The sequence below is a fragment of the Oryzias latipes genome, chromosome 21 (genome assembly GCF_002234675.1).
Source record: "Oryzias latipes chromosome 21, ASM223467v1".
Lineage (NCBI taxonomy): Eukaryota > Metazoa > Chordata > Actinopteri > Beloniformes > Adrianichthyidae > Oryzias > Oryzias latipes.
The window spans coordinates 28,145,215-28,165,547 of NC_019879.2; the positions used below are offsets into that span (position 1 = coordinate 28,145,215).

Below are 20,333 nucleotides of genomic sequence, written 5' to 3' on the forward strand. Positions count from 1 at the left end.
GAAGCAAAAAAAAAAACAATCATGTTTCCTCCTTTGTTGAAGGAATTTAAATACTGTGGATTAAGTTCTGGAAATGAGTCGATGGGTGTTTTTGAGATCCACCAGACTGACTCTGATGGCTTCGGCTCTTCGGTTCTCTCCTCCGCTCTTAGATGATGCTCCAAGCTGGACACTACGATCCAGAAGCGATCCGCGGCTGCGCTGAGAAGGTGGCTGTCCACTGGCAGCAGCTGATGCTGAAGATGGAGGACCGCTTAAAGCTGGTCAACGCCTCTGTGGCCTTCTACAAAACGTCCGAGCAGGTAAAGGGTCAGACCGGAGCCCTCGCATCGCTGTTCCGGCGCTGGAACTCAGTGGAGCTTTCCTGCAGGTTTGCAGCGTCCTGGAGAGCTTGGAGCAGGAGTATCGGCGCGATGAAGACTGGTGTGGAACTCAGGAGAAACTGGGCGTTTTGGCCGACAGCGACCACCTGCTGCCTCTGATCAGCAAGCATTTGGAGCAGAAAGAAGCTTTTCTGAAGGTGGGAGGTGGCAGAAGGTCTTCGCCGCTGTTCCTGGTGGAGGCGCTGATGAGATGCCGATTCAGCTGCTGTGTTGGTGTTTCAGGCGTGCACGCTGGCCCGCAGGAACGCAGAGGTGTTCCTCAAGTACATCCACAGAAACAACGTCAGCACCCCGGGAGCCGCCGGACACACCAGGGGACCGGAGCAGCAGGTCAAAGGTGAGCGCCGTCCGGGTGAGGAGAACTTCTTGATGGAACGTATTTGGAGCAAACTCGGTTCTCCTTCCTGTTGTTCTTGTGCAGCTATTCTGAACGAGCTGCTGCAGAGAGAAAACCGAGTTCTGCACTTCTGGACCCTGAAGAAACGGCGGCTGGACCAGTGTCAGCAGTACCTGGTCTTTGAACGCAGCGCCAAACAGGTCCGTGTGTGTGTGCATGAGGGTGTGTGAATGCGTGTTGCACATGTGTTTGTTTACAGGTGTGTGCACGTGCGTAGGTAGTTTCTGTACATGCATGTGCGAGAATCTTTGTGTTTGTGCAGATGTGTGCATGTATGCATGTGTGTGCATGTGTTGGGGTGTCCATGAATCTGTGTGTGAATCCTTCTGTGTGCATGCATGTGTGTGTGTTTACGTGTGTGTGTTCGTGTATATGTGTGCTCACATGCTGTGGAGTGTGTTTGTGTCTGTGTGTACATGCATGCATGTTGCCTAGGCATACGTGTGTCCATGCATGCGTGTTTGTGTGTGTGAGAATCTTTGTTTACGTGCAGATGTGTGTGTGCGTGCATGCATGTGTATGTGTACGTAGATGTGTGTGTTTGTGTAAACATGTGCGCGCATGCTGGGGTGTGTGTGCATGTTTTGTGGTGTCCATGCATCTGTGTGTGAATCCTTGTGTGTGCATGTGTATGTGTGTCTATGTGTGTGTTTGTGTATATGTGTGCGCACATGCTGAGGTTTGTTTATGTGTCTGTGTGTACATGCATGCATGTTGCGTAGGTATACGTGTGTCCATGCATGCGTGTGGGTGCATGCGTGTGTGCGCGAGAATCTTTGTTTACGTGCAGATGAGTGTGTGTGTTCATGCATGTGTGTGTGTTTGTGTTGGGGTGTCCATGCATCTGTGTGTGAATCCTTGTGTGTGAGTGTGCATTTGAATGTGTGTTTACGTGTATGTTTGTGTGTATATGTATGCATGGTGCGTAGGCATACGTGTGTCCATGCATGCATGTGTGTGTGTGTGCAGGCGTGTGTGTGCGAGAATCTTTGTTTATGTGCAGATGAGTGTGTGCATGCATGCATATGTATGTGTGCGTAGATGTGTGTGTTTGTGTTGGGGTGTCCATGCATCTGTGTGTGAATCCTTGTGTGTGCATTTGTATGTGTGCGTAGGTGTGTGTGTTTGTGTTTATGTCTGCGCACATGCATGCTCGTGTTTGCATGTGTCTGTGTATCCATGCATGCATGTTGGATCTGCATAGGTATGTCCATGCATGCGTGTGGTTGTGTATGTGCATGTTTGTGTGAATCCTTGTGTGTGTGTGCACATGTGTGTGGTTGTGTATAACAGCCTGAATGTGTGTTGGCTCTCAGGCGTTGGACTGGATCCAGGAGACAGGTGAGGTCTACCTGGCCACGCACACCTCCCCAGGAGACAGCAGTGAGGAGACGCAGCAGCTCCTCAGCGACTATCATCACTTCCGACTCTCTGCAAAGGTGAGCAGCAGCAGCAGCAGCTGTGCGACAGCGTCTCTGTGGGTCTGTGAGTTACACCGCAAAGTGTCTCCCAGCAAACCAAGGAGAAGGTGAAGCTGCTGATCCAGCTGGCCGACAACCTGGTGGAGAAAGGCCACGCCCACGTGTCGGAGCTGAAGCGCTGGGTCAGCACGGTGGACCGCCGCTATCGCGACTTCTCGCTTCGAATGGCCAAATACCAGGAGAGCCTGGAGAGGAGTCTGGGAGTCAGCTCTGAGGTTAGAACCCCTTTACAGAAACAGAGCTCAACTTCAAAATAAAAGAGCCACTTTTATTCTGAAACATTTTCAGGTTTTTTAGTTACAGCTCAACGTGGTTTGTTTCAGAAAACGACAAAAAAAACATCAACAACAAAACAAAATCAAAAAACTATTTGAACCCAGTTCATTCCAGATTCCATTCATTCAAGAAGACAAGATTACCTTTAAATCTTTTAAACTTAAAAGTTTAAACAGGATTTTCAGAGTAATTCTCAAGTAAAGAGCGACGGTGGGGAGAAAAACTCCTGTGTAATAAACCTTCAGCAAAGCCAGAACCACTTCACTTTAGATTCAATTGAATAAAATTAAAATTAATTAAGTCTTTTTTAAAGGTTTGCAGCCTTTATTTGAACATTTTAGCATCTTGGTTTGTATTTTATTTCAATTAAAAATAATTTTTCTTTACGTTGAAAAAGGCTTTTAAATTAGTTTAAGCTGTGGTGGCTTTTAGCAGTTTAAGCAAAAATGTTTTTTTAACTAAAGTTGTTGGAATAATTTAATACTTTAATAATAATTTAAATCTGCACCAATTTTCTCTAAAATGTCTAAAATGTACATGTTTTAATTTTGTGTTTTTAGTAGAGATTAGAGCATTTTTGCACAACTTGTTTTTTTTAACTATCTTACAGTTTTTAAAGCTTTTTTTTCACTATAATTGGGTTATGATTGACAGCTTTATTAAAAAAAAAAAAAAACTCAAACCCACTCCGAAATGTTTGAAGGTTCGACTCTGGTTGACAAACGTTCTGGTTCTCCTGGCAGGACAATAAAGATCTGGAGCTGGAGATCATGCCAGCCAGCCTGACAGACGACCCCGAGGTCAAACTGCGCGACCCCAACCACGAGGTCAACGAGGAGAAGAGGAAATCCGCCAGGAAGAAAGAGTGAGAACGCAGGAAGCAGGCCTGACAAACACAGACAAAAAACCAAAACATGTGTCCCAATAATGGAAAAAGTAAAACAAAACATGGAAAACATTCACACAATTTATTATCATCTTATTTTTACACGTATTCTATAAGGAAAATTAAACCCAATTAACAATTAGCATCAAAGAAAGCGGGTTGAGGTGTTTTTGTTTGTGCTGCAGGTTCATCATGGCGGAGCTGCTGCAGACGGAGAAGGCCTACGTCAGAGACCTCCAGGAGTGTTTGGAGGTGAGAAGACGCCGCCTCCGTCCCGCCGCCGTCACCCACAGCTGCACCCTAAGTCCCGCCTCTCTTTCTGACAGACCTACCTGTGCGAGATGACCTCCGGCGGGGAGGAGATTCCTGCGGGCGTCGCCAAGAAGGAGCACATCGTGTTCGGGAACATGCAGGAGATCTACGACTTCCACAGCAAGTCAGTGAGGAACCAGCGGAGCAGCTGTTCTGAGCTGGTTTTTAATCAAATCTGTCCAAAAAAAGGTCCATTTATGCCGAACTCTGCTCCTGCTGCGGCTCATTTAATGGATTTTATCTTTGTGCCGATTCCACAATATATTATCACATTTTCAGAGTTTTCTTCACTTTAAAAACTGAACTGCTTCAAGTTTAACAAAATTAGAAACTCTGGCTTTAAATGTTTTTCATTAAACAAAATCCAGTCAAAATCCAGACGTTGGATAAATTCTCTACTTAAAGTTATAATAATAATATACGTATAAAGCGGTTTAACACAGACTAAAAGTTTGCATCATAAAAACTGTTAAAAACAAGGAAAAGGTAAATAATAACATAATAAAATGCTTAATAGTAGAAGCAGAATAAAACCCCATGGTGGAAGTGACAGAACTGTAACAGCTGCTATTAAATAATAGTTGAAGAATGAGATTCCACCGTTTTAAAGAGTGCCCTCTGGTGGCAAACTGTGGCATTACCACACCGGACACTGTAGGTCAGCGCTTTTCACACCAAGACCCGGTATGACGTCACACAAACTTTCACGGACCGATCAATGAAATGGAGGCGGATGATTATTGTAGCAATATTAAATATAAATAAAAAAGACTACTACTACTACTACTACTAATATTAGGATGAGGGAGGATCAAAGACGAACCCTGTGCTTTTATTTTGATAGGCTACACAGTGTACATCGCACAGGTGTCATCATCCTCTCCCCTTCCCTCACTCATGGTGCAAAAAAGAAGTACTGTCTATTAAATGCAGTTATTTATTTTTTTTGGAAGTTGAAGACTCTTCTCCTGTCTCCTGGCTGGGCTTTTCCCCTTGGCAAAGAAACTTTCCAAAGACGTTTGTTTTTTACTCATTTTGCTAGTTCCTGGGTTTTATATTTAGCTGTATCCTATCACGTGACGGAGAAGAGCTCCTAGGCCTGAGTCACGAATGACAGAGACGGATGGGACAGAGAAATCGGGCGATTTTTCAAAATAAAACAGCTTTCAGATTCCTAAATAATAAAACGGAACTCATTTAAGTTATTTATTCTTTCTGTGTGGCCCGGTACCAAATGACCCACAGACCGGTACTGGTACTATTTATTTGAATTTCAAATGTCGCATGTCGAGGAGTCTGTGTCTTCCCCAGGAAAGTCTCACATGTCCCAGGAATGGGTGCACCACAGACCAACTTTCTAGTTTCATTCTATTAATTTGTAGGAATTTTTCTCTCAAATTCCTAATTTTTCAGTAATTTTTGAGCATGTTTTTAGGAACTTCTTTTGTTTTTCTTTTTTCTTTTGTTACACATGCCACAGTGTGTGTATCATGTGTTGTCATGTTTGTATCTATTTTTTATGACAAGTACTTTTTGTTGAGTGTATTATATCGGGTAAAAATGACCCGGCAAAAGTGACTTTTTAATAGCGAAAGTGTGTCAGAGTTTAACTTCACTGGCTAAACCTTGAAAATGTAGTTTGTGACGTTTGACCTCCAGACCGGCGCCTCCTTGTGGAGAAAAACAATCATCAGGTAAGTAAGGTTGTGAGACACAAAACATGAGCTCAGAAAACTACATTTCTTGATAACCTGTTGTGATTTTGAAGGTCCCCTCCTCCAAAATGACATTTCTTCTGGTGTAACGTCTGATTGGAGGAAAGACCGGTTCCAGCTGATTTGGTCCGATCCATTAACCCTTTGATACCGCATGCAGCTTTAGCTCTTTGAACTACCCTGACTCTTCAACAGTTTATGCCATTACTGTAATTCAATGACGGAGTTTTAGGGCCAGTTTACAGACACCTTTTTTTTTTAAGTTGTAAATTCACGACTTAAAATCTTGTAAATTTATGAGAAACAAAGTCATAAATTAATGAGGAAAAACCACCAAAGTTGTCTTTTTATCGGAGCCTCGCTTGAAGATGAAAGATGTGGAGCGAGAGGTGAAGCTTTATTTCCAGATAGGTTTCAGAAACAAAGAAATTCTGAACCTTTTGGCGACTCAAAGCCAAATTATTGTCAGTGGAGCCGTCTTTTGGGGGTTTGATGTCGGTAAAGCGGAGTTTCATCTGTAAAATAAGGAGCTCAGAGTCACGTTTGGGGACTGTCCTGTTCATTCACTTACCCAGAAGTCCATTTGTCACCTTAAGTCATGAAGACTTAAAGACTTAAGACTTAAGACTTAAGAAAGACTTAAGAAGACTTAAGGAAGTAAAACAGTGAGTCCCCTCCTCCAGATGAAACATAAAACAACAAAGATGAAAATAGTCTGTTATATTAGCATAAGAACATAGAAAATACCCCCAAAGTGTTCCAGAAGTGTCACACAGACTTGGAGATCTTGGTTTCATGGAGGAACTAAGGATTGAAGTGGACGGCTGCAGGGACAGCGACGTCTTCATCAACGGCTGCAGAGATCCTGCAAACCAGCCATCGATGAATAAAACATTAATAAACTGTAAATCAAACAAAGGAGCTTCCAAACATTTGGAACGTTATCAATAAACATTCAGCTCACCTGTTCAGCTAAGTTCACCAGCGTTGGTCTGTTCTGCTGCTGCGCGGCCTTCACTTGCTGCACTGTATGCTAACTTTGACTTGAATCTCGTAAATTTACGAGATTAAATCTTTTTTTGTTTTTCTTTTGGTGGCCCTAAAACTCTGTCGTATAATTCCAAAGTGTTCTGAAGTGGAGAAACGCAGTTGTGGCCTTATAAGCAGCATTTTAGAGTCACAGTCCATTGGAATTGCATTTATTAAACGGTCAAACAGCTTCGGTTGTGTTATTTTATTATGTTGGCGTCGCCGGCGACGGCTCAGGTGTTAAAGGGTCAGAAGTCAAACCAAGACCGATCAACACATCCTGGTTACTGGAACGCTCTTTCTGCTGGATTTTCTGGATAGTTTCTCTTCCCCTGACCCGTTCAGGACCATAAAGGAGCTTTTGAAATGGAAATGTCGATTTTTTTGTGACTTTCTGTCCACAGAGAGCAAAACTAAAACAAAGGTACCGTTTTTCTTCCAGTATTTTCCTGAAGGAGCTGGTGAACTATGAGCAGCTTCCAGAGGACGTTGGTCACTGCTTCGTCACCTGGGTGAGACGTCGGCGGAGCAGCTCGGTTCCGGGCTTTCTCCTCCGGTGTCTCACAGCGACCTCCTCTCTCCCGGTTTACAGGCGGATAAGTTCCACATCTATGTGGACTACTGCAAGAACAAGCCGGACTCCAGCCAGCTCATACTGGAACACGCTGGCTCCTTCTTTGACGTGAGTCCGCCCGCAATCTACTTCTAGAAATGATCCGAAATCAAGACAATCGATTTATGTTCCGCCGGTTTTGTCATAGTTTTGGTAAAAATTGATTTACTGTGTTTATTATTTATTATAACAAATGTTTTGTTGACTGTGGTAAAACAAAAGTTTCTGTATTAGATAATCTGATCTGTTTATGAAAGTTTCTCGGTTATTTTAATCTAAAATTACGGGATTAGATAATCTAATCTATCTAAAAAAAATTCTGTATTAGAAAATTTGATTTTTTTTTTCAATGTTAGATTAGAGAATGTGATCCTTTTACAAAAGTTTCTGGATTAAATCATCTGATCTGTTTCAAAAAGTGTTAGATTAAATGACATGATCTGTTCACAAACATTTGTGGATTAGATCATCTCAGCTGTCTCACAAAAATCTTGGGATTAGATTATCTGATCTGTTTAACAAAATTTTTGGATTAGTTAATCAGATCTGATTATACAAATTTTTGGTTTGGATAATCTGATCTGTCTCACAAAAATTACGAGATCAGATAATCTGTACAGTCTAATCTTGAACACTAATATGTTTTCCGTAACCCTTGTGCTATCCTAGGCACTTTAACATTGGGAGTTGGGTCATCTAGACCAGTGTTTTTCAACCAGTGTGCCGCGGCACACTAGTGTGCCGTGGGAGATGGTCAAGTGTGCCGTGGAAAATTGCCCTCATTAACTGATCTAAAAACATTTCCCATCTCCAGGATTTCAGCTCTGTGTTCATCCAAACAGGCCCTGATAAAGCACTGAGGAGTTAGGAATATAAAAGATCGTAAAATACTTTTTCTTTGCGTTTATTTTATTTTATTAAAGACATTTTGATAAGAATGACTGTACCGCGATTCAGCTGCAGCTCCGGCTGTATTTGGGAAAAGTCCCGTCCCTTTGACTGTCTCCACCAATCATTCTTGAAGGCTTAATCACATGTCATCAGTCTGACCAATCAGAAGTGGTTAAAGTCTTCACTTCCTTGTCCCGATTTAGCTCGTAAAGTCGCTCAGTTCTAACAGAAATACCAGCTAAAGCTCGTCTTTAGCGGTGTAGCTTTCCACAGAATCCGGTATCAGACCGTGGAACAAGTGAACAAAACAATGAAGCTCTGAAAACCGATCTCCGGCCGTTTTATGCACTACATCTCCCATGATGCATTGGGTTGTGAGTGTGACAGGGCACAAGGAGATCTGTCATTTGACGTCTTGAAACCAACGAACACACATCAAACTATTTTTAAATCTTCTAACTTAACTTTTATTGAATCTTTTAGAAAAAAACAGCTGCAGTTTCCAGCTTTTTTTGCAACAATTATCTCAAAAATGCATGTGAGATTGTGGAGGGGCTGTAGATCAATATAGACTATGAGTTTATCCTTCTTTTTTTAAATTGTTGGATGCTGGTGTGCCGCGGGATTTTTTTTAAGGTTAAAGTGTGCCGTGGCTCAGAAAAGGTTGAAAAACACTGATCTAGACCCACTAGACAGTGCTCTGAACCTTTTTTCTTCAATGATTTGTGATCTTCACTGGTGTCCATGGATTACATGAAATCTTTCCACCTTTATCCACCTTTGTCATGGTAGGGAGAACATGTCAATGAAGGGTGGGGTCATCTAAGATAGCACAAGGGTTAACTGGTTTGTAAGTTTTTCTGGACTTACGATTATTTGCTCAAATCTTCTGCTCTATGAAGCAGAAAATGCTGATAAATCAGGGAAATGTCTTAAAAGATAAATCAACCTTAATGACCTGCGGTTTACTTGTGCCGCCATGTTTGTAGTCCGTTTTTCCTGGAGTTGTAGTCAATGAAGAGGTGAAGCCAGAGGTCGGTCTAGACTTCCTTTAAAGTTAAATTGAAAATGAGGAAGACTCTGATGAAAATGAGGAAGACTATGATGAAAATGAGGAAGACTGGTGAAAATGAGGAAGACTCTGATGAAAGATGAAGACTGATAAAAATGAGGAAGACTATGATGAAAATGAGGAAGACTCTGATGAAGTGATGAAGACTCTGATAAAATGATGAAGACTCTGATAAAATGATGAAGACTCTGATGAAGTGATGAAGACTCTGATGAAGTGATGAAGACTCTGATGAAGCTCCTTGGTTCTGGATGAACGTTCCTGTTCCAGAACCGGCCTGGTTCTTTGTGTTTGTGTTGATCTTCTTCACGCAGAAACAAACAACAAACCAAACGATACCAAAAATCGTTTTTCATCATCTACATTGATGAAATCTTTTTTGTATGGTGGAGATTCTTTTTTTTATAGTATTAACTGATTATTTTTATCGGTTTTAAGTTGTTTTCCTTATAGTATTTTTCCTTTTTCTTCGTTGGTTTGTCACTTTTATGTATTTTTTTGCTCCTCACATGAAAAAACGTGGAAATAGTTCAGCGGCGGACGTCAAAGCGTCCTGGTTCAAATCCTCCTGCTTAAGGTTCTGCAGGTTTGCTGTTTTTCCAGTAGGGGGAGCTGTTGAACCGGGAAACAGATGCACTCAAGCGGGTTTTTTGGGTCTTATGGAGTTTGTGGGTTGATGTGCAGAAATAAGTGAACCTCCTGAGTCGAGGAGGAGGTTTTCTGAGGAGAGTTCTCCCGTTTTTCCGTGCCTTTGAGCAGGACATCCAGCAGAGACGGGGGCTGGCCAACTCCATCAACTCCTACCTCATCAAACCGGTCCAGAGGATCACAAAGTACCAGCTGCTGCTGAAGGTACGAGGGACGGCGAGAACCCACAGAAAAAGCTCAGAGGCGGAGCCTTAACGTCTCCTCTGACCTCCTTCCCTCAGGAGCTGCTGTCCTGCTGCGAGGAGGGGAAAGGAGAGATCAAAGACGGCCTGGAAGTGATGCTGAGCGTTCCCAAGCGGGCCAACGACGCCATGCACCTGGCCAATCTGGAGGGTAAGAGAAGCCCCCCCTGCTGGTCATCTGTGGCTGTGCAGCGTTTCATGTCAACCCTCCTCCTCCTCCTCCTCCTCCGTCAGGCTTCGAGGAGAACCTGGAGGTGCAGGGGGAGCTCATCCTCCAGGAATGCTTCCAGGTTTGGGACCCACGCTCGCTGATCCGGAAGGGGCGGGACCGACACCTGTTCCTGTTCGAGTTCTCATTGGTCTTCAGTAAAGAGATCAAAGACTCTGCCGGCAGAACCAAGTACCAGTACAAGAACCGGCTGCTGGTGAGGCTGCGCCGCCGTCAGCGGCCACCGGGTGTCGCTCTTCTGCCTCTCAGTGTCTGTGTCTGACCTGCAGACGTCTGAGCTGGGGGTGACGGAGCACATCGAGGGCGACCCCTGTAAGTTTGCCCTGTGGTCGGGGAGAACACCATCTTCAGACAACAAGACGGTTCTGAAGGTGAGTCAGAAAGATCAACAAAGACGGCCCCCGAACCCCCCCCCTTCCCACCCTTATAATGACAAAGATGGCTCCTCCTACAGGCCTCCAGCGTGGAGGTTAAACAGGAATGGATCAAGAACATCAGGGAGGTGATCCAGGAGAGGATGACCCACCTAAAGGGGGCCCTGAAGGAGCCCGTTCCCCTGCCGAAAGCACCTGCTCTCACCAAACCAAAGAATCACGCCAAGAGGTGAGCCGGCAGCGCCAGGATCCCGCCGTCGCCCGGGCAACCCCCAATGCAGAGCAAAGCTTTGTTTACTGAACAACGACAGAGGACGACGCTCACTCTGACGTTTATTTAGGATTTTCCATTACGATTTACGATTTTCTGCTTTCATTTAAATAACACGCATGCATGCAGCCACACACAAATACACACACTATCACACAAACACACACACTATCACACAAATACACACACTATCACACAAACACACACACTATCACACAAACACACACACTGTCACACAATCACATCAGTGGCTGCATCCAGTAGCAAATGAACCTAAAGTTCTCTTCTCACTAAATAATGAAAAATAAAATGTTTTTTTGTTGATTTCAGTAAAAGAAAAAAATATTTATATGAGACATTTATTAAAATAAAGTCTTAAGAAAACCAAAGCTGATAAAAAAAACAACGTAGCTTTAAAAACCAAACAATCCAATAAGTTAAAAAAATGAAAGCTTAATTTTTGAATAGAGTAGAACCGAATAGAATAGAACAGATGTTTACATGTCAAAAGTACTTCCTGGTCCGTGCTACACTCCTAACGACCTATGGCAAAAATATATGACTAAAAATAATAAATAAACTATAAAAATTCCCACAAATTGTGTTATTCTGGAACTAAAAACAGGAAAAAATTATTAATTTGTTAAATAACTTTGCATTAGTCATTTAAAAACGGATTTAAATATTGTTTATTCATTATGTGAAACGATACAAATGCCAAACTAAACCAACAAACTAAAAAATGAAAAAAGGTTTTTAATAGTTAAAACCAAAAATAAATGATATAATAAATACAAAGAAAACATGTTCAGTGCTAAACCAGCTAAAAAAAACAAAACAAACGTCTAGTAAATAAATGCTCCATTTAGCCAGAGAAATTTAAAAATGTTAAATTCTAAGAACCTGTTCAGCAACATATCCTGCAAATGTCTTTAATGATGAACCGTCTCTGTAAAGAGAAAACGGCTGAACAGAACATTTAACATCATTAGGAAACAGACATTTCCTCTTCATACACTTTAACGTTTATCTCTGATCACCCTTTGATCTATTTTCTAAGATTTTTTAATTATCAGTATTTTAGCTAAAATCACAAAAATCAGGAGTTCATTAGAAATTCACCTCTGAATTTTGGGCAGGATTATTGGCCGCAGAGTAAGCCTGCCCCCATTTCCCATCATCCATCTTTCCACCCCTAGCTTACAGCCCCTCACAACTCCAGCCTAACACCCAGCAGTCCAGTTCTGATCCAGATTCCAGCTCAGACCAGGAGAACAAAGGCGTTCGTGGATCTATTTGTCTGACAGTAAATGTACCGAATGGAGAGCAGGAAGACTTTGGCCCCGCCCACATCTGCTCCTGATTCAAAGCGAGTTGAATAAAGAAATACTCAGAAATGCAATTTTTATTCATTTTTACATAAATGTCCTCCATCATCAGAAAAAAGGCTATAAGAACAAGTTAAAAAGACCATTTCCATTGGGTCTTTAAGGTTTTTCTTCAATTCGAGTTTATTTGACTTAAAAAGTTAACATTCTGTTAAATAAAAACAAAAAATTTGCAGAAATTTAAATTCATAGATCTTTTCAACATCCTGTTTCAACGTCACTTTGACTGCTTTAAAAAATGGTAAAAGTTAAGTTTGATTTATTGTGAAAAAGTGCTGAAACAGCTTTTGTGGCGCTCATGGAGGATGCCCCGCCCACATTTAAGAACGACGAAATAAACCAACAGTTAAGTTTTTCTTCAGAGATAAATCCACAGGAACGTCAGGCTTCAGCTGGAAACTCATGTTGATCAGTGACCGTCTGGTTTTTGACCTCAGGGAGGGCGCCGAAGACGGCGACAGCCAGGGCGACGGCGGCGGCAGCGGCAGCCAGCCGGACACCATCTCCATCGCCTCCAGGACGTCGCAGAACACTATGGACAGTGACAAGGTGAGAGGAGCACCTGCAGCCGGCTGACGAGGCGCACCTGCTGCGCCGCTACAGGGTCTCCCGGGCAGCTCCTATCAGGGGCAGCAGGGGCTGTGTGCAGGCTTTGAGCTGAGCGGCCGACCATGAGGATGAAAACCCTCTTCAGGTTGTGTTCGGGCGTCTGCGCTCAACCTCCCTGCTCTGCAGACGTGCAAGTAAGTTTTGGAGGCGGGGCCTGTTGTTGGAAGTCACCTGAAGGCAGAAGCTGTCAGGTGGTTTTCCTGCAGCTGTCGTCTGCGCAGACAGAGGCTGCAGCTTCCACGCATGTGTGTTTGCGGTCAGCTGATTTGTTGTTTAGACGGCCTGGAAAACTACGGCGGGTTTTTCCTGGAGCTCTGCTGGACGCTTTCTGTCCGGCGTGCGGTTTTGCTGATGCGGCTGTAAACACGCTCTCTGTTTTGGGAGCGGCCCGTCTGGCCGGGAGGAACGGGACAAAAATAGAGTCAAAGTGGCAGTTTGCTGTTCGGAAAAAGGCGGTTCGGTTTGGGTCGGCTCAGTCCTGGATCTGCTGATCTCCTGAAAACTGCTGTGTTTGTATCTAAACGGAGCCGTTTGGAGTCTTTGTTTTCATGTTTTTACTACAAAATGTGTCTCTGAATCGTCTCGAATTCAGTTTCAAACCTGAACGAAGCATCAAAGTCAGACATTTAGAACCAGATGGCTCCTCAGACGCTTTATGTACGTCCAGGTTATCACAAGCTCCAAACAAACATCCAAAAACACGAGTCACAGCAACAAAAGAAAGACAGAAAGAAGCTCCTCATTTAATTTAATCTGGAAATAGCAACTGATTATGTCATTTTGCTGCACTGCAATTAAAAACCTTTTCTGCGTTTCGTCTCAGTAAATCTGACTAATTAAAGTCTCTGGGTTAGATAATCTGAACTCTATGACAGACATTTCTGGGTAAAATAATCTGAAAAATGTCTGGATTAGATCATCTAGTCAGTTTCATAATTGGATAATGTGATTTGACAACGTTTTGTGGATTAGATAATCTGTGTTACTGAATCAGTTTGTAAACTTTTATATCATTTTATTTTAATCTTCTGCTCCATAAATCAGAAAATGTGAATGAATAAATCCACAGCCATATTTGTAGTCCAAATTCCTGGAGCTGTAGTCCATTATCTGTGTGGACTTCCTGTTTTTCAACAAACTCAATGAAGGTGGTGGAGGAAGACTCTGATAAAGATAAGGAAGACTTGCTGAAGCATTTGTTCTTGATGAAGCTTCACCTTCATCTCCACTTTGGCCCATTGGAGCCGAAGGTTTCTTTGTGAAGGTTCCCCAGAGTTTGAGCTTCTTGTGAGTTCTGCTTGGTTCTCTTTGGGTTTGTAACTGTGGAGGAGAAGTCCGGAGAACTTGACCTGACGATGTTCTCGCCTCATTTGACGGATCTTCTACCGTCTCAGACATCCTCCTTCAGCTTCTCCAGGTTCTCCCCAGGCCTCTGATGTTTCAGTTCCACCGCTGGAATCTCAGTCGGAGATCAGCCGGAGGTCTTTGTTTGGAGAAGGTCCGCCGCCGCTCCAGAGCTCCGCCTCCTTCAAGTGCAGAGAAGAGGTGGAGGAGGAGCCTGGTTCCGACGTTTTGGCATCTGTTGGAAACCATGTGAATCCGACCAGAACGTTTACCCAGAAACACTAGATGTTGTGGAGTCATCCTCTCAGTGTCCTTGGCGGATGGACCTGCGGTTCTCTGAGAACGCGGCGAGTTCTACGTTCTCTGCGGGGAAGAAGAACTCGACATGAGTCTGGTTTTCTGGTCTCATTTAGATTTAAAGCCTTTGAAAACAGACGACAAGAAAAGTTCCTGTTTTTCTGTAAACAAAGTCCATCTAGAACAACCTCTGTTCTGCTCACCTTCTGCTAAGTTCTGTTTTTGTTCTTCTAAGTTCTGCTGAGTTCTGCTCACGTTCTGTTTTTGTTCTGCTGTGTTCTGCTCACGTTCTCCTACGTTCTGCTAAGTTCTGTTTTTGTTCTTCTACGTTCTGCTGAGTTCTGCTCACTTTCTGTTTTTGTTCTGCTGAGTTCTGCTCATGTTCTGCTAAGTTCTGCTAAGTTTTGCTTTTGTTCTTCTAAGTTCTGCTGAGTGCTGCTCACGTTCTGTTTTTGTTCTTCTAAGTTCTGTTTATGTTCTTTTTTTGTTCTGCTGAGTTCTCTTGTTCAGGGTTAGCTGAGTTCTACTCTTGTTCTGCTCACATTTCGCTCACGTTTTCCTGAGTTTTGCCAATGTTCTGTTGAGTTCTGTCACACTCTGCTCATGTTCCGCTCTCGTTCTGCTAATGTTCTGCTGAAAAAACCTCAATGAATTCACAAGACGACTCGTCTTCAGAGGCTCCACGAACACAAAACCCTTCAGTCCAGCAGAAGTTTGGTTCTTCTTAGAACAGAGTATTTTTAGTGTAAAAACAAAAAGTAAATGAACAAACAGAAAAACAGCAGATGATACTAAAGTCTGCTGATTGAACCCGTCAGAAGCCACGATGACATCAGTGTAACAGAAATGTCTTTAGTGGTCCGTCCACTCTACAGGATTTAGGTTCTCAGGAAAAATATCTTCTTGTGGGTTAAACTGTTCCGGGTTTAAAAAAAGTGTAAATAAAGACATTTGGAGAAGAACAGTAGAGTTCTTTAGGGTAGGAAAGAGGAGGAACCGTTAAATCTGTAAAGAAAATGTTTTTTTACAAAAGAGAAGTTAAAAAAAAAAAGAGGCAGAAAGCAAACCGGGCATCAAACCGACGTCAGTCTGGACCACACAAACATGTTTTCACATCTGCTGCTGCTGCTGCTTTGTGATGCTGAGGACACGCACGTGCGCGCGCGTCCTCGTGAGCCTCTCTCACACTGCTGTGGGGTAGCGGCCATCTGCCGGTCATGTGACACCGGCGTGCACGCACGCACACACTCCCAGCTGTGGCGTGCTTCACTGTTCAGTAGCTTCCAGGTGGAGGCGGACGGGCGAGCGCGCTGACACACAAAGCAGCGGCTGTTTGTTTAGAGGGAGGGGGGGGAGGCGCAGAGCGGGGAGTTGTCAGAGAGGAGCGAGCGGCGGCGAGGAGCGGTCGACATGCCCAAGTGGATGAGCTTCAAGCTGTTCAAAGAGAGCAGCCGGGTGAGTAGAAGCGGTTCCGACCCGACTGCAGGAGGCGTTTGATTCGTCCAGCAGAAGGTTGAGGGGTGCCGGTTAGAGTCCCCTTAGCCCTTAAGCAAGCTGGCTGCTCTGCTGTGGACGGTTCCTCAAAGTTCCACTGATGTCTGGAACTGTGCTCCGTCAAAGACCTGCTGTTAAAAGGGCGTGTGCACGAGACGTGCACGAGACAGGAAACGGACCATTAGCTGCTATGGAGGGACGGGATGAAGTCAGGCAGCAGAGCCGCTTCTGATCCGGGTGGAGCAGGTTCTGCTGGTCTCTGAAATGTCGTGATCTGTCGCTGGGTCCACCTGTCCCGTCACATAAATGACCCGCGTCAGCATCTCTACGTTTCTGTCCCAGAAGGTTCTGGCAAAACTCCTTTGATCTCTTTCTTTCTTTCTTTGATGAAATTAGAAACCCAAAAATCTTCTGCTGCTGAAAATCCGTCTTTAGCTGCTTTTCTCGCTCTTGAGATGAGGATGTATTTCATCCAATGTTCCAGATTTGTGGTTCTTCATCACGTTGGTCTGACTCCACCCGCTGCTCCTCCAAGCACCTGGAGGAAGACTTCAGCTCCGCTCTGTGGGTCGTTTCTCCTTCAGGGGGGTTGGACCCCTGAAGGTTGGACTCCTGACCCGGAAATGTTTTTGACTTAAGAATTTGTCTTTGAGGAGTCCAGAGACGATCCCGGGATTTTCCCGCCGACCTGTAATCAACGTTCGATCAAAGTCGTAAAACGTGACGGAACATGATAGAACCCGAAGGTCTCAATCAGCCCTGCAGAGAAAAATCAACAAAAAAAGTAAAAAGAAAAACAAAATAGAAGAACAGACGTCTCTTTTGTTTACATTTTTGTCACAAAGAGATTCACTTTACTGTTAGTACTTTTATGATAAAAATTAACTTTAAGGGAGTTTACTTCCATTTGAAAGATCATATTTCAGTCTGATTTGACTTCTTCTAGCCGTTTGTTTTTTAGTTTTATAACCTTAACTTTGATGTGTTTTTCATCAGGATCCACTGAGATTCACATACGTTTATACACCACATTTTTTCTTTGATCAAAGGAAAACTTTTTAAGTCGCAGATCTTTAAAGTCGACTAGAAGGGGAAAAAAGTGTTCGGCTTTTTTTTTTTTCACAAACCAGAATACAATCTTGAAAATATTTTTTTATTCTTTTTTTTTTTTTTTTTTTCTGTGCCGAAATTCTCCGAATGATGGAAAATCAGATTCTGTCCATCATCTGGAGACGGGAACCGGTTCTGCAGGGACGACTCCAGGTCACTTTAGCGGTTAAAACCAAATCTGGAGTTGATCCATTTCACACACGTCATCTGCTGTTCTGGAAAAGCTTCTCCATCCAGTTCTTGGGATCCTCTTCATGCCCAGATTCATGCTGAACATCACTTTCATGGGTTTCCTCCCAGCTTCTCCTCACAGGAACTTTTTGGTTTTTGGCTTCAGGTGATGCTGCAGATGACGTTTCTGGATCTGAACCCGAATCACGGTTGGAATCCTAACTGCTTATCTGCCTTTTTACACTGATGTTAAGTTCAAGAAGCTTCAAAGCGTCTGTCAGCGTTCTTCTCTGTGAAACCATCCTAGGCAGAATCTTCCTCCACGTTTCGCTCAAAAACCTTCGAGATCTTCTGCTCCTCAGATTTAAACTGTGAGGTCAGACATTTACTTCCTGTTGACCTCCAGCTTTGATTAGTTTGAAGTTTGTGACGCAACAGATGATGGGGGGAAAAAAAAAAAGCAGACGGTTTCCGAAGGATTTCTCCAGAGGAACAGGATTTTTTTGTTTGTTTTGCCAGTTCCTTCCAGGAGAAAGCTGCAGCGGTTCTGCTGCTCCGATTACGGCCGGAACATATGATCGTCACAAGCCGGCGTGCGCACGCATGAGCGTGCTCGGTGCACATCCGCGGTCATATGACGGACACACCCTCAGACGCCGGAGGAGAAAAACAGAGCATCAGAGAAAGAGACAGCTGCAACTTTCCTCCAGATCCGCTTTTTTAGACAGGAGGGCGTCGCCGCCACGTCACAGAAATAGAAAATGAAAATGTTGTAGTGCTCCAAAAAAGTAGTTTATTTTTTTTTCATTTTCCTACCTGTCGTAGATTATGAATTGAAGTCCCGCATGAAAAGTTTTATTTGATTACAGAAAAAGTGTTTGCACCCTGAACTTCACCGATGCAAACAATCAGATGAGGGTGAAAGCCAAAGAAATTGACTAGAATTATTTTTCAAGCCCACATCATAGCCCCTCCACCACCGTGCTTGACAAATACATTTATATTTAATTTACGTTTATTTTTAATCAAGGTAAAATAATGTAAACATAAAAGTAATTGCTCCCTGAGCCTCATCAGCTAAAGACAAAAGCCATAGATTTGACTAAACTTACTTTTCCAGCCCACATCATAACCCCTCCACCACCGTGCTTGACAGGTGGTGTGAGGCGTTTACATGTACCTGACCTTAATTATTATTATTATTCTTTCCCGTTTTTAAAGAACGTCCTATCAGGACTCTCAGATACAATTTTCTAAACTTCTTCTCGCTTTTCTTCATAAAAGTTTTGTTTGTGTGACCTGAAGTTTTTAAAGTCTGAGACACAACTTTTCATTTTTATTTATGTTTTCTGCTAAGAGGAGGATTTTCTGCTAAAGCTTAATCAGCAGCTACGTGACCTGCAGCACCAAGTCACACAAAAGCAGTGAGTTCTGCTGTTTGGTCTTTTTCGACCAGACTTGATCTCTAATCAGCCAGAAAACGCCTGTTTGTGTGCGTTTGTGTGCGTTCGTGCACATGAGGCCATCTGTCGGCCCCACATTCACCGGCGCTCACACAGAGACGACCGTCTATGTTGCTAGGAGATCTTTAGCCCGGCTGCAGCTCACATGAACGCACACCGGCTAACATTTTCCAAAACACGGATCCTCCGGACCTGTAGGTCCTCCGCTGTTCCTCCTGCTTCTGCTGAGTCTCCTGCTCTCCTTCTAGCTTCATCTCCTTACGTTCCGAGTCGGACCTGAGGGCTCAAAAACGTTCCTGTTACTGGCATACGTTTGAGCGTGGAGTAAAGCAAAACAAAGTTTTTCTAAAAATGAACAGAGTTGGGACGGTTGTGGAGATGCTGAATGATCTCCTAGGCTTTGGTCCACAGCGGTCAGGATTTTGGTCTGTATTCGTGAATCACCTCACCTGATGGACCAGAATGTCTCTTTGCATTTTAACATTTCAGCATCTTTTACTTTCTTGTGACGAGATGTTTGTTGGATCTTTGCAGGAAAAATGCTTTAATAATCAGGTATTTTCCCATTTGAAAATGGAAAAAACAACAAGAAAGGTAATAAGGAAAGAGAGACAGACCACTGGATCAGCCTACCTGGTTGACCGATCTGAGTACTGGAACAGACTAACAACTGGAGCAATCAAACTGCTTTAAGTCCGGCTACAGACCACTGTAACATGAAATATGCAGATTATTTTAAAATTTAAACGTAGCGCAGAAAATGGAGGAAGCTGACAGGAAGACGTCTGACCAACCAGGAGTCACAGCTGGACCAGAGGAGGAGTTTCTGATGGTGACCTTCTGCGTGAAAGACGGCTCACAAAACAAACGGCTTTAGTGTTGTAGAACGCCAATATCAGCTTGAACCTGGAGCTTTGAGGTAAACGGGAAGAGACCCCTGAGAACGTAATTAAAAGCTCAGACTAAAACAGCCTGAAAACATCAAACGACTGAAGACTGTTACGGATACGTGAACCAAAAGGCGAAAGGATGGCCTCACAATGTGACATCTTGACTGTGAAACCTGGAGGGGGAAGTGTGATGGTAGGGTGTTGGATACAGAGGGTCTTCCTTAACAAACTCAGCGAACAGAGTATTTGGCAGCTTCTACTTGCCTCTGCTGCGAACCGAACTCCTTAGAGATTCTTTTAACACCAGAAGAACAAATAAACCACTTGAGGACCGAGAACCACCATGGGACCAAAACACCCCCGAGAAGTAAAAACCACCAGAGGAGTAAAAGCCGCCAAAGAACCAAAAACCACCAGAGGAGTAAAAACCACCAGAGGAGTAAAAACCACCAGAGGAGTAAAAACCACCAGAGGAGTAAAAACCACCAGAGGACCAAAAAACCACCAGAGGACTAAAAAACCACTAGAGGACTAAAAAACCACTAGAGGACTAAAAAACCACAAGAGGACCAAAAAACCACCAGAGGACTAAAAAACCACTAGAGGACTAAAAAACCACTAGAGGACTAAAAAACCACCAGAGGACTAAAAAACCACTAGAGGACTAAAAAACCACTAGAGGACTAAAAAACCACAAGAGGACCAAAAAACCACCAGAGGACTAAAAAACCACAAGAGGACCAAAAAA

At 43.5% G+C, this 20,333-nt stretch overlaps 1 protein-coding gene across 2 annotated transcripts in view; it reads left to right on the forward strand.

The window, feature by feature from the left end:
• Positions 1 to 20,333, forward strand: part of kalrn (kalirin RhoGEF kinase) — a 128,272-nt gene that overhangs the window by 67,302 nt on the left and 40,637 nt on the right. For both annotated transcript variants that reach the window (XM_023951149.1, XM_023951150.1), the window contains exons 22-38: positions 153 to 302; positions 371 to 520; positions 606 to 720; positions 805 to 920; positions 2,097 to 2,219; positions 2,294 to 2,476; positions 3,281 to 3,402; positions 3,609 to 3,675; positions 3,750 to 3,859; positions 6,922 to 6,991; positions 7,072 to 7,161; positions 9,815 to 9,907; positions 9,985 to 10,096; positions 10,180 to 10,370; positions 10,444 to 10,545; positions 10,629 to 10,777; positions 12,645 to 12,756. In XM_023951149.1, coding sequence (XP_023806917.1) covers positions 153 to 302; positions 371 to 520; positions 606 to 720; positions 805 to 920; positions 2,097 to 2,219; positions 2,294 to 2,476; positions 3,281 to 3,402; positions 3,609 to 3,675; positions 3,750 to 3,859; positions 6,922 to 6,991; positions 7,072 to 7,161; positions 9,815 to 9,907; positions 9,985 to 10,096; positions 10,180 to 10,370; positions 10,444 to 10,545; positions 10,629 to 10,777; positions 12,645 to 12,756 — 2,055 coding nt within the window. The remainder of the gene's footprint in view (positions 1 to 152; positions 303 to 370; positions 521 to 605; positions 721 to 804; positions 921 to 2,096; positions 2,220 to 2,293; positions 2,477 to 3,280; positions 3,403 to 3,608; positions 3,676 to 3,749; positions 3,860 to 6,921; positions 6,992 to 7,071; positions 7,162 to 9,814; positions 9,908 to 9,984; positions 10,097 to 10,179; positions 10,371 to 10,443; positions 10,546 to 10,628; positions 10,778 to 12,644; positions 12,757 to 20,333) is intronic.